General features: G+C 43.5%; 1 protein-coding gene across 5 annotated transcripts in view; it reads left to right on the top strand.

Moving 5' to 3' along the window:
- Positions 1-12933, top strand: part of AMBRA1 (autophagy and beclin 1 regulator 1) — a 136765-nt gene that overhangs the window by 111168 nt on the left and 12664 nt on the right. Inside the window, exons 16-17 of one of the 5 annotated variants that reach the window (XM_074824079.1) lie at positions 5383-5425; positions 7199-7377. The exons of the other annotated variants lie outside the window; for them this stretch is intronic. Coding sequence (XP_074680180.1) covers positions 5383-5398 — 16 coding nt within the window. The 3' untranslated portion in view covers positions 5399-5425; positions 7199-7377. Of the gene's footprint in view, positions 1-5382; positions 5426-7198; positions 7378-12933 lie in introns of those variants that run through there. 5 annotated transcript variants of the gene reach the window in all.

Genomic DNA, 12933 nt, shown 5'->3' on the forward strand with positions numbered 1-12933 from the left:
CAAGCTGACCAAAAGAAAAAGGCCTAACTTGAAGCTCTGTGGGCTCGTGTTGAGAGGCTGTGCAAGTAGTCCTTCCAGAGTTCTAAAGAAGCAGTAATTAAAATCAAATTTTAATTTGATTGGCTAGATTGCTAAATTGGGGTAGCACTGTCGGCACTTTTTCTTGCAGATGGAAATGGGGAAGGTCAGGTTATGTTTGCAATCCATAACGTGAACTTGGTACGCAGATTTATGGGGTATATTTTGAAGGAAAAGTAAAACCATGGAAAGTGAGGTTGAATGCATTGTGATTTGATTAGGGTGAAGTATAGCAGGTTGGATAGCCGTCCTTGAGAATTTTATGTGTTTATTTTTAATTAAAGGGTCAAGTAAGGACTTGTTCCAGGTCTTAATACCTCTGTGTTTTAGTAAGGCAGTTCCTATGCTACAACTGCAATAAATCTAGTTAATTTGTAAAAAATTGGGATTAGAACAAGATCTGGTAAAGAGCAGGTGAAGGCCTGGCTAAAGGACAGAATACAACATGATTGAGAGCTGGACTCTGTCACAAAAGAGGTCATTGATAGACTTCCTTAAGAACCTGTTCAGAGGCTGGTTATTAATACTGTTTACACTAATGCCTTGTAAGGGTGTACTGAATAAATTTGCAGAGGTTGTAATATTACCCCTGTCATTGTAGAGAAAGATCGGAGTATTGTACAAGAATTGGATTGCCTTGAAAGTGACTGGAGCTATAGAAATGAGAGTTTAGTAGTACAAAGTGCACTTAGTGACTAATAACACTGAGCTCAGTAGTTGAAATGAAAGAGGAGGAAAAAGACCTGAGGTTTTAGTTGATTGTAGGTGATTAAGCCATCAATACATGAGGCTGTAAAAACAACAAATTTAGTTCTAGGGTAAGACACAAGATGCTTAACATCAGAGATAGCAAAATGTTAGTATCGCTGTAGAAGAACCTAGATACATAGAATCACAGAATGGTCTGAGTTGGAAGGGACCTTAAAGATCATCTAATTCCACCCCTCCCCACCATGGGCAGGGACACCTTCCACTCGATCAGGTTGCTCAAGGCCCTGTCCAATCTGGCCTTGAATGTTAGAAGGGAGCGGGCAGCCACAGCTTCTCGGGGCAGCCTGTGCCAGTGTCTCAGCACATTCACGGTGAAGAATTTCTTCCTTAGATCTAATCACATTCAGTTTAAAACCATTACCCATCATCCTATCCCTACACTCCCTGATCAAGAGTCCTTCCCCACCTTTCCTGTAGCTCCTTTAAGTATTGGAAGGCCGCTGTAAGGTCTCCCCTGAGCCTTCTCTTCTTCTCTAAGCTGAACACCCCCAACTCTCTCAGCCTGTCCTCACAGGGGAGGTGCTCCAGCCCCCTGATCATCTTCATGGCCTCCTCTGGACCCGCTCGAGCAGGTCCATGTCTGTCTTATGCTGGGGGCCCCCAGAGCTGGACGCAGCACTGCAGGGGGGGGTCTCATGTGAGCAGAGTAGAGGGGTAGAATCCCCTCCCTCGAGCTGCTGGTCACACTTCTCTTGATGCAGCCTCGGACACAGTTGGCTGTCTTTCAAACCTGATCTTCTCCTACAGTGGGTGGTTCTTTCTTCCAGTCCCTGCCTTTGCCTTCTGCATCTTGGGCCCATGGACCACTTGCTGGTGAAGACTGAGGCAAAAAAGTGGTTGAGTACCTCAGCCTTCTCCACATTGTGGGTGAACAAGTCTCCCTTTCTCTTCCAGAGAGGACCCACATTTTCCTTAGTCTTCCTTTTATCACCAACATAACTGTAAAAGCTTTTTTTGTTGCCCTTGATGTCTCTGGCCAGATTTAATTCTATCAGGGCTTTGGCCTTCCTAACCTGATCCCTGTCTGCTCAGACAGTTTCTCTGTATTCCTCCCAGGCTACCAGTCCTTGCTTCCACCCTCTGTAGGCTTCCTTTCTATGTTTGAGCTTGTTCAGTAGCCCCTTGTTCATCCATGCAGACCTCATGGCGTTCTTACCTGACCTCCTCTTTGTTGGCCAGCATTGCTCCTGAGCTTGGAGGAGGTGATCCCTGAATATCAACTAGCTTTCCTGGGCCCCTCTTCCCAGGGCTTTATTCCATGTTACTCTACCAAACAGATCCCTGAAGAGGCCAAAGTCTGTTCTCCTGAAGCCCAGGGTAGTGAGCTTGCTGTGCCCCCTCCTTGCTGCCCTAAAGATCTTGAACTCCACCATGTCATGGTCACTGCAGGCAAGGCTGCTCTTGAGCTTCACACCCCCACCATCCCCTCCTTGTTGGTGAGAACAAGGTCCAGCACAGCACCTCTCCTTGTTAGCTTCTCCATCACTTGGAGAAGGAAGTTGTTATCACCATATCCCAGGAAACTCCTGGATTGTTTATTGCCCTGCTGTGTTGTCCCTCCAACAGATATCAGGGTGGTTGAAGTCCCCCATGAGGACCAGGGCTTGTGAACATGAGGCTGCTCATATCTGTCCGTTTGCTTGGTTCTCCTGGTTGGGTGGTCTGTAGCAGACCCCCACTATAACGTCTCCTGTCCCTGCCCTCCCTTTAATCCTGACCCATAAGCTCTGGGTCAGCTCCTCACTCATCCCGGGGCAGAGCTCCGGTCACTGACATAGAGGGTGACCCACCTCCTCGTCTCCCTTGCCTGTCCTTCCTAAAGAGCCTGTATCCTTCCATTCCCACACTCATCATCGGAGCCATCCCACCAGTAAGATTGTAGCCCTGCAGGTGTGCGCACATCTCTAGCTCCTCTTGTTTATTCCCCATGCTACATGCAATTGCATAGAGGTGTTTAAGCTGGGCCCTGATGAAGGTGACTTAGTGGCTGGAAATCCTTTGTGCTGTTCTCTAGGTGCTCCCCTGCTACTGCCCTGTGACCCCTCTCCAGGCTGTGGGCATCTCTTGCTGGCACTGGCATCAGGCTGGTAGGAGTGGGGTGGATTGAGGTTCCCCTACCCTGGCAACTTCAGTTTAAAGCTCTCTTCACCAGCTTGGCAAGCCTGTGACCAAAGATGCTCTTCTCCTTCTCTGACAGATGGACCAAAACTTCAGTGTTCTGAGAAAACCATTTCAAAACCAAGTACTCAGAGCACCTTTTATAGGGATAGCTATGTAATGCAGACATCCACAAGGTAGGAGGGATTTCTTCAGCAGTCAGAGCATCTGGTAATGGAATTAAAATACCCCCTGAAGATGCATCTTGTTCAGAGGCAGCATCCCGTGGAATTCTGTCATTGGGAAGTAGGTGTGGAGAGTCTCAAACTGATTCAGAGCTATGCGGTGTGAATATTTTAATTCTTTGTGGTGAGATCTGCCTCTAATGTGAAATTATTCTGGGAAAATTCTCTTCGTGATAAATTCCTATGCTTTGCAGATGATCACTGCAATTGTCTGTCCATGCCAATCCAGGTTTTTTTCCTTTCATCTGATAATAGGGAGTATATGTCTGCATCTAGCTGTCAGCGTTGGTAAAGAGGTGGTATTCTGTCCAGCTGCATGACGTGTCTTGTCTCTCTGCTGGCTGGCTCCATTCCTCAGGCACTTCAGCCTCTAGCAATGATGCCCCCCAGCAACATCAGCCCTGGTGCATTGTTTGCCTTTTAAGAACAGCTTCTGGAGAATGGAGTAAACAAACTGATGGAGGAGCTGTCTTCCTTCAGGTGTAACTGAGGGATGGTAGTAACCCTGCACAGGGACTGTTCTCACAACTGTTAACTGGGGTGGCTAGAGATACTGGGTATGTCTGAGTCCTGCCTGCAAATGGCCTCTTGAAAGGCAACATCTGCACAAGTGGCCTTTGACCATGGTCCAGTAAATGAATGCATGTCATGGACTTTCACTGCCTGTTAACCACAAAGATACACTGAATTTTCTAAATGAGGGTAAAAAATGGTTTTGATTGATAAAAGCACTGAAAAAGGGGGGAAATCACCAATTTTGCTCTAAAGATGTGTCCTGAGAGCTTATATTTGGATTTTGTTATTCATGCATTTAAGAAAAAACTGAAATTGATCATTTCCAAATTGTGTAGGGAAGCCTTTAGGTATCATGAGTGCCAAGAGGCTCAGTCACTGCAGATGCAAGAGAAATAGAGTGGTAATATGGAGGCTTGAAACCGTTATCTCCATTCTGATATTGGTTTTTATTCCATTTCTACTTCTGTATGTGAATTTAACATCCAGGATGAGTGATGGCATTAGGTGGAAGATGCCCTCATAAAATTCCACTTAATACATCTTATGAATCCTGGAGACAAATTTTGAGAGCTGCTTTAAGTCTTCAGTTATGAGCAAATTCATTTCCCTCACTCAATTCTTCAAGATATGCTGAAGCACTGGGTAGTTAATGACGTTTATTTTCTGTCATGAGAAGGGGAACTTGGTACAGAGCTCAGTGTTAAAGAAACTTAAATCTGCTGCTTACCAGTTTGTGTACTGTTTCTCTGGGCAGGTCCTTACTGGTTCTCATATTGGGTAGCAATCTTTCTAAAAGCATGGCCACATACTCTAAGAACAGTTACTAAATGCTTCACTTACATCTATTCAGATTACACCTGCTGCCTTTTCTTCCCTTTTTTCTAATTCTATCTACAAAAGCAATTAAACTTCATGCAATTATTTGACTTACTGCCTACTGCATGTGGCTCACTCTTTCATTGTTTTCATATATCTTCCTTTTTTCTCTTTGTTATGTTACTGTCTTTAAGGATAAAAGTTATACTTAGGAGGCAGTAATTGTCAATTTAAGTATGGCTTTCTTTTTGAAGAATGCTGCTAAGTTGGCTTTTTTGGCCTTTTGTCACTTCCTCAGTTCTTTGTAATGTGTTAAAATCAGGTGTGAGTGGCTCAAAAAAGTTAACTTACTAATTTTTTTTTAAAAAATTTTTTTAATGAGCGCAACTAGCTGCTATGTCTGGCTTCTTTTCTTACTCCCTAATTGCATAAGTACCCTTGGATATATTTTAAGAGGAAACTTCAGAGAGAAAATTCAGTATCTCAGCCACTTTGAGTCATTATTGATTTTTGTCCTTAGCCTCACTGATGAATAGAACTTTTTTCATTCCAGTACCATTTTGCTCCTGTTTATTTTTAGAATGTCTTTTCCCTCTTTGGCAGCATCAGTCCATCCTGCTTTCTTACAACCTTTCTTCTCTCTGCAGGTCTATACTAGACCTTCCTTGTTCAGTTGTTTACTCTCTTGTCTTTCCAATAAGATCATCTTTAATTTTCTGGTCTTTGATCCAGTTTATTTGTGGAGTTTTATTCATTGTCCATTATGCCTGTGTTTTCTAGCAGGACTGTAGTGAATCTAGCTAGCAAATAAAACAGCCAACTTTTTATTCATTTTCTTTCCCTTTTTTAAATCCTCAAGCTATCTGGTTCTGTAAATGGTCTCAACTCAGTGTCTACAAACCGTGAGTAATTGGAGTAATAATTGTGGATTTGCGTTTTTTGTCTTTTTTTTTTTTTTGGAGCAGGTTTCCCCTGTGTGCTAAACAGAACACTTTTTAGTTGGCTAATTTCAAAGCTGCTGAAGATTAAAAATATAAAACTTGGCTTGCATTGTGGATCTCATTGAGATTAGACCAAGCCAAGATCTTGGTTCTGGAGCTTGGCAGCTTTGTCTGTGCACATTGCAATGTTCTATTAAAAAAAAAAAAAAAAGGCATTACTATGCTTGCTAATTTTAAACGTTTATTTTGAAGTTGATTTCTCCCATTTTAAACGCATTTTCCTGGTTTAGTTTGTTGGCATAAGATCTACAAAACAAGCCTACTTAGAAGTTGCCTTTGAATCAATGTAAATATTAGTTTCTGCTAAAATGCTAGTGAAAATTCAAAGAAGACTAAAGAGTGACTTTAACTCTCAAGACTTGTAGCAGCTTAAGCTGTTTAAGGCCTTAGAAGGCTTAAGCAGTTTGTGCTCCTAACATCGTAAATTGTCTAAGTCACTAGAAGATCTGATAAACAGCTTAAGAAATTCTGAGGGTCCAAAGCTTATTTGGAGTGTAGTCTGCCTGTAATCACTTTAAGCAACTAACAAGCCTTTAGTTTTTTAGAGGAATTTAAGGAATTTATCCCATCTTTAGAGCTTGTTTTAAGATGATACCAAGCTGAATTGTTCTTATTTAAGGAACTTAAAGCTCTGCGTTCTGGAATTTGTTACTTACCTTCCAGTGGATCCCTACATGCTACTTGGTGTGGTTGGAGCCACATAAGTGAAGGAAATTAAGGAATACTGGCAAGATTTTGAGTGGGAAGGAAATCAGTGAAAATTCAGGAAATTCTTATTTGGTTTATTTCTGCCTTGTTTATTCCAGGCTGTTTCTCCCGGATGGTATGTTCTTATTCACATAAATGTACATTTTTTAAATAGTGCTAAAACTACTGTGTAGTGCAGTATAGCATATGCAAAAATCTTACCAGTGTTGTAGGGCCCACCTTGCTTGAGTGTTTTGTTCATCTGCTCATAAGTATTTTGCGTTTAATGATGGCCTCAGTATGCCCCCTCCAAATTGAGATATATCTCTTCTACATGTTAAAAGTAGCTGATGTCTAGTTACAACATCAGTGTTATGGAGGTCACGTTCAGGACTAAAAGGGTCCCTCTTGTTCCCTTAGGCGTGAGTTACAACTTCCGATGTCATGCTCAGAGTGGTGTGAAAAAGCTCTGGGAAAAGCTGATTTAAAAAAATGTTGTGGCATTTTGGTAGAAGAATTGGCATGGGCATGAAGGCTGTCTGTGAGGGACTTTTCTTGTCCTTATTCTCAACACAAGTTTTTCTGCGTAGCTTTGTGTCCCTTAAGAGCAGCATTCTTAACCTCAGTATTAATTCTTGAGTCCCAAGATAATTGAACATCCAAACTTAAATAAAAAACTCTCTTCTGCTGCTCTGTTGTTGTCTTGGTGCTTAATTTCCATTTATCAGTCCCGTTGAATGTGTTGGAAGACCAATTCTTCACGTAAGACTTTCTCCCTTGGAATGTAAGACAAATTCCTCTTAAGCTTTCTGTTGGTGTGTCCTCCATGTCATGAGTGCTCATCTGCTACATGCAGCTAGACAGGTTACACATGCTGACTCCTGGAAGTCCTTTGGGTTTCAGCTGTAGTGACCCTGTGGATCAGAAGAAACCACTGTGTTTGTGTTCTTCCTACTGTGTTAATCTCTCTTTCTCTTTCTCTTTGAGGTATTTAACAGGTTAGCTGACAGATGACTCTCTTAGCTGCGATATCACGTTTTTGCCCAGGGGAGTTGACTGTTAGAGGTGTGCCTTCTATCGAAATCTTATCCGCTGGCTGCAAGAACCTGGACTGTATCCAGCTTTAGTTGCCTACTGGTGGGCAGAACAAACCTGTGCATGTTCACGCTGTCGAGACAGAAGAGTATTATTAGGTATTAATGCCTCCAAATTTATGAGGCTGACCTCATTTAAATGAGTTTGAATAGAGCCTCTTCAAAAATCCCTCTCTCTAACCTAGCTGGCAGGACTGCACAATCAAATAAATGGGGCCAGTCATCTTGCACAGTGTTCTGAGTTGAGCTGGCATCCTCCCTGAAGCAGGCACATGGCTACCAGCTGTACTAAGCTGCTTGCTGTCCTGCTTCTGCAGCACCTTTGGCAGTTCAGAGAGGTGTCAGGATGTGTTTATGCATGGTTGCTGGTTTCCAGGTGGGCAAAGCTTGCAGGATTCTGGAAAATTAGTGGGCTGTGTCAGTGTAGGGAGTAAAAATGCACCTGCTGCTAGTTGCAGAGAAGGGGTGACCCTTCCATTGTTCCTCTGAATGTGATGAATAGAGTGATTTCATATGTCACTTAAGCGTCTGTGTGGTTGTTAATTGTAAACTGCCGCTCTTGTGTTCTGTATGACTTATCTTGTTAGGAATTCTTATACTTGGTCTCATGCTCTTCCCCTGACTAGTCATACCCAGCCTGTACTCTGTGCTCTGAAATAGTCTGGTGCTGGTGAAGCTGCCACCAATTCCTTGGTCAAAGGGAGTTACTGCCCAGCAGAGCTGCTCCAGGAGTCCCGTTTGCTGGTTCCATACAGTTTGCACTGCAGCCAATTTTCACTTGGATTTGTCTCTGCAAGTGGTTCATCGCCTGCACAGAAAGCTAAATATTTATGAAGTAGAGTGTTAGAAATGATTGTTTTCCTATCCAGGCAGCTGCTGGGAGTGCCAAACTTTGCCTTATACTGACAATACTGTTGCCTAGCTAATCATGGGAGCCAGGGATGGGCTTGCTGTGCTGATCATCACACATCGGCAGAAGAGATAATGAGCTGCTGACAAGGATGCATCTGGAATCCAGCCAACATTGCATTGTGTGAGATACCATGTGCTGCTGCTTCCTTCCCAAACAAGGACAATGGATTCCTGTTCCTTAGCATAGTGTCACCTTGCTCTCTGTAGCTCACTCTATATTTCCTTGATACCGTTTGAATGGTTTAAGAAAGACAAGTTTACACAAAGGCAGGAAAAGACATCTTGGGGAATTCCTTACAAATCCTTTGTAAACTAACCTGATTTTTTATGCTTGCTCGTAGTGATTTTGAATGGACAGTATATTTGAGAAATCAGCTTTAAAGAGTAATCTCTTCTGTGGAGAAAGTGAACCTTGGCAGCATGAAAATCAGATATTCACCTAGCTGTGTGCTGCATGGCATCACTTTGCAGCTAGTCGTCTTCATGTTGGGCTTGCCACAATCTTCATGGTAGTAGTGGCATGGTGCTTATATTTTTAGATAGGATTGCAGGCAGCAATGTCTTCATCAAAATTTAATTCCGTGCTGTAGCAGACAAGTGAGCTACTGTTGAGCCTTTCCATGTGGCAGGACTTGAAGAAGGAGAGCAGTAAATTTGCCCATTGCTGCTACCTTCTTCAGTACTGGGGATGGTTTAAGTGAAAAGACAGTCGGTGTCGTTTATGCCTTTCTGAACCTGTATACCCTACTTGCAAATTATTTTTTTTTTGTCTTGCCATCTTGCTGCTGAGCTGTATTGTTAGGTAGAGCTGGGAAATTTTTGTCCTAATCCCTCTTCCTCTTCAACTCCCTATTTTGGATATGCCAGCTGGGGGGTTACCCAGATGTCTAAGTCAATTTGTGCTGATCTGTGCTTTGTCAGTTTACTTTTCAAATACTGGTTAAACCAATGCAGTTAAATCATATTTCAGCTTTCTTGTCACGTATGAATAATTTTGTCACTAATTCCTAGAGCTTGGCCCTGGTTTCTTCAAAGGGACATACCTGAGCTGTATAGGTAATACCTCCATGCAAAGGGAGAGGCTACGCTGCCTAAGTTGTTGGCTCTTGGTACTTAACAGGCTCCACTCTGAATCCTTATTTGACTTTCAGCAAAGCATGCAAATCTGTGCCCTTCATCCTCTCCAAGCTCCTTAATAATGTGAGCTGGACACAGGCATGAAGGGAAAGTCCATCTCGGAACAGGTCCCTGCTGGGAAAGCCAGGCTGTGAGCAGTTCTGCATTTAACAAAGCTAATGGAAATTTCCAGGGAGGACTTAGAGAGCTTAGTGACAGCCATAAAAAGGAAGAAAATAAGAACTTGACTAAGTGGACTTCACTGTCCATGACTGACGCAGTGTGGAGAATTGTAATTTTTCACCCTGAAGCCCTGGGCAACAAATGTCCTCCTTGCTGCATCCACATCCAAGTGGCAACATGCTCCATGCTACACAGAGCTTCTACCTTATGCCTTGGAAAATGTAAAGTGCTTCCAGCATTTCCACGTCTAGAGTTTGATGGACCAAAAGTTAAATGCTTACATTACCTGAAAAATATTCATTTCTCTAGTGTAAGCTCTGCTTCTGTGAAATGAATAGTCAGGCCTTGATTTGCAAATCTCCTGGGAAACGTGCTGTGAAAGGCTTGCTAACTTAAAAAAATCAAGCAATATTTTGCAATGGGCGTTAAAAAACCTTTAGGCTTTCTGAAAAAGGACTGTTTTAAATAGGTGTGCTTAAACCAGGGCAAATCTTTAAGCTTAATTGAAAACCTGATTTAAACCAAGGTAATTGTGGTTGTCACACACATCTTGTTGTGTACTTAAGTTGGTTTTAAGTGCGATTATGTGATCAAGTTTCTAATGCAGGCATGGTCTTAAAATTGGCACTTAACCCATACAATAAATGAAATCTTTGCTTATTAAGAAGGGGAGTTATGATCTTCGTATGAAAGACAGTGCCCAACCAGTCCCCTTTGTTACGCTCAGATGTTTGTTTTCTCCACTGTATCTTGATGTAGTCTGAGACATCTCTTCTGTAGCCTCAATCATCCAAAGCCTAGAAGACCTAATCCAGAGCGAGATGGATATTGGTCTTAGGGCTGTGGAGAGGTGGATGAGATGCAGGTCAGAGAGATGCAGATGCATGCAAAAGAGGAGAAAGATCGTGCTGAGGATTTTATTGCTTCAAGTCTTTTGCAAGAGGTGGAGTTGGGAGAAAATAAGTTGGTTAGCTGACACTGGTGGGGGAAGAGCCTGCTGAAGGGTAGCTGTGAGGATGCTCGCTGCTGCAGTAGGGAGTGCCAGCTGTTTATTCTGAGCCACTTTTCTGGCTCTGCAGGGAGACATGCACAGTCCTGACTAAAAAGCCAGGTTAAAGTGGTGCTGAGGATGTTGAACTCCCATTGTGGCCAAGTCTAATGACCTTGGCTTAAGCCTGTTCATCAGTGTTCCCAGAGTCAGCAACAGGAGCAGTGGCACCAGCTGCTACACGTCCTCCTTCTGGGAACGGAGAGCCAAGTCCTCAACTCTCTGGCAGTAAATGAGCAGCTAATAGTACCCTGGCAGTGAAACTCAGTTGATAAATGGCAGTATTTAAAACCAATGTGCAAAGTCATGTATTAAATGGAATGGCTATTGATTTCACTGTCCAGGGAAGGGTGCAAATTGATAGCATGGAGTTAGAACAGACTTTCCTGTCCAGCAACCTGAGTGTACAGTAGTGAGTCTCTGCAGAACAGGTAGGAGCGGGGAAGGGAGTTTTTAACCTGGTGTACTGCATGTCAGTCTGGTACTGTCATGCTTTTGTAGAAGTGAGATGAATCACACAGACGTGTGCGTGCGCAGGAGCTGAACTTTCTGTGTAGTACAAGGACACGGTGTTTGGGGGAAGAGGGGAAACACAGTGTTACCAGCTCACATTTTGGCCAAGGGAAAGCTTTGCAGTCTTCTGGTTTCTAGAGCTGGGAGCTGGCAAAGAAGTAGGGCACATGGAGCACCTTGGTGAGGAATACCAGTCATGCAGTCATGTAGGTGGCTGTGGGGACCACGCCTGTACTTTAGAAAGCATGAAGAAGCGTGGAAGGAGGAGGAAAAGAGCATGGGTCAGTTTAGCTCTGTTGGATAACAGCTGCAGATACCAAGCAAACTAGGCTTTTTCTGGAAATTTTGCCTACCAGGTCAGAAAGTCTCACTTGCCTAGGGAGTGTGCTACTTTGCAGATAGCGAAGTGTGACAGCTAAGTCTCAATATACTAGGCAGGGGATGGAGCAGCCAGAGGGACTGGCATAGTTTTAGTGACAGGTTACCATCTGTCAGTAAACTCCGAAGCCTTTGTAAATCAGCATCTCCCTGGCAGCTGCTTCCATGGGGTATAATGCAGTGCAGGGCTAGCTCAGCACAAAAAAAAAAAAAAAAAAGTGATGACTGGTTACTTCCTGTAGACTCCGTGCATGATTTTGTTGACCTCATTTTCTCCAGCTTTCGCTGGTCCCGACCTGGGCTACTATCACCTCAGAGCCTAGCCTGAGGCCCCGGGCACACACAGCTCTCTCATTTCAGCATGTCTGAGCTGGAGTTCTTGCCAGTTCTGCTGAGGCAGCTCATTACAGGGACAACAACTTTTATATCTATGTAAAACACCATGTTTGTGCCCAAGCCATAACCAGCTGCCAACTACTTGCCCTGAATCCTTCCTTCAGACTGTGGGACTACCCTTAGTTCATGCTCTGAGACTGCCTGCAGTGTGATGCAAGTCCATCTCTTCAGACACAATTCCCTTCTCTCTACGCAGGACCTTTTTTTTTTTTTTTTTTCTTTTTTACTTGCCTTGTGGTAACCACTGCACAGCACTGTTAACTAGCACCGTCAGGGGCAAATCTGCAGTCCAGCAGCTACATGGTGGTACATGGCACCCTTTCAAAATTCCCAGGCCAGCTCACAGGGAGCTGGTGTGTTGGCATGGCATGGCAAAATATTGTACAGAAAGTCTCTTCTGGGGCAGTGCAGCCCATAGTGCTTCTGGAAGCAGGACACAGCAGTAGGTGGGAGATTTCCATACTGCTTTGGACTGCACAGTGTGTGCCTGTCGTCTCACATTTCTGTATGGCACAGAGTAAGCTGGATTCACTCTTACCCTCTTCCAGTCTAAGAGCTGTTGGCCCTTAGAAATAGCAGGAGATGCACTTACAGCATTATGGTGGTTTAGTTTCTGTGATTGCCCGTAGTCTTTAGCAATGATGTGATGATTAGCAATACATTGTTAACCTTGCCTGTTGCTGTGAAGTGATTAGCCAGCCCTGGCTTCACATATCTTTTTGGGAAATGCACTGTGGAAGGTTGCCAGAGCATTGGCTGTTCCGATAAACTTAGTAGCATTAGCTGTAAAATTCAATTTTGGACTTTTTAGACACACAGGTAGTTGATCTAGCACAAACTTTTGTGGAAACATTAAAATATCTTCTACATCTGCCCTTGCTCTGCAGTGATTGTCAGTGAGAGGACTGTATAGAGATTTATTTCTAGGTAGAATGAGAACCATTTGCAAAGAAACTAAATGTCAAATAAGAGCAGTGTTTTACTCCGCATTACCTAGTACAGGAAATGCTGGCAGGCACCACAGAGAGAATTGGCCTTCCCATTCCAATTCTTTGTTTAGTCACTTGGAGTTAGGGTAACCT

Source organism: Strix aluco, chromosome 4 (assembly GCF_031877795.1).
Source record: "Strix aluco isolate bStrAlu1 chromosome 4, bStrAlu1.hap1, whole genome shotgun sequence".
NCBI classification, from domain to species: Eukaryota; Metazoa; Chordata; class Aves; order Strigiformes; family Strigidae; genus Strix; species Strix aluco.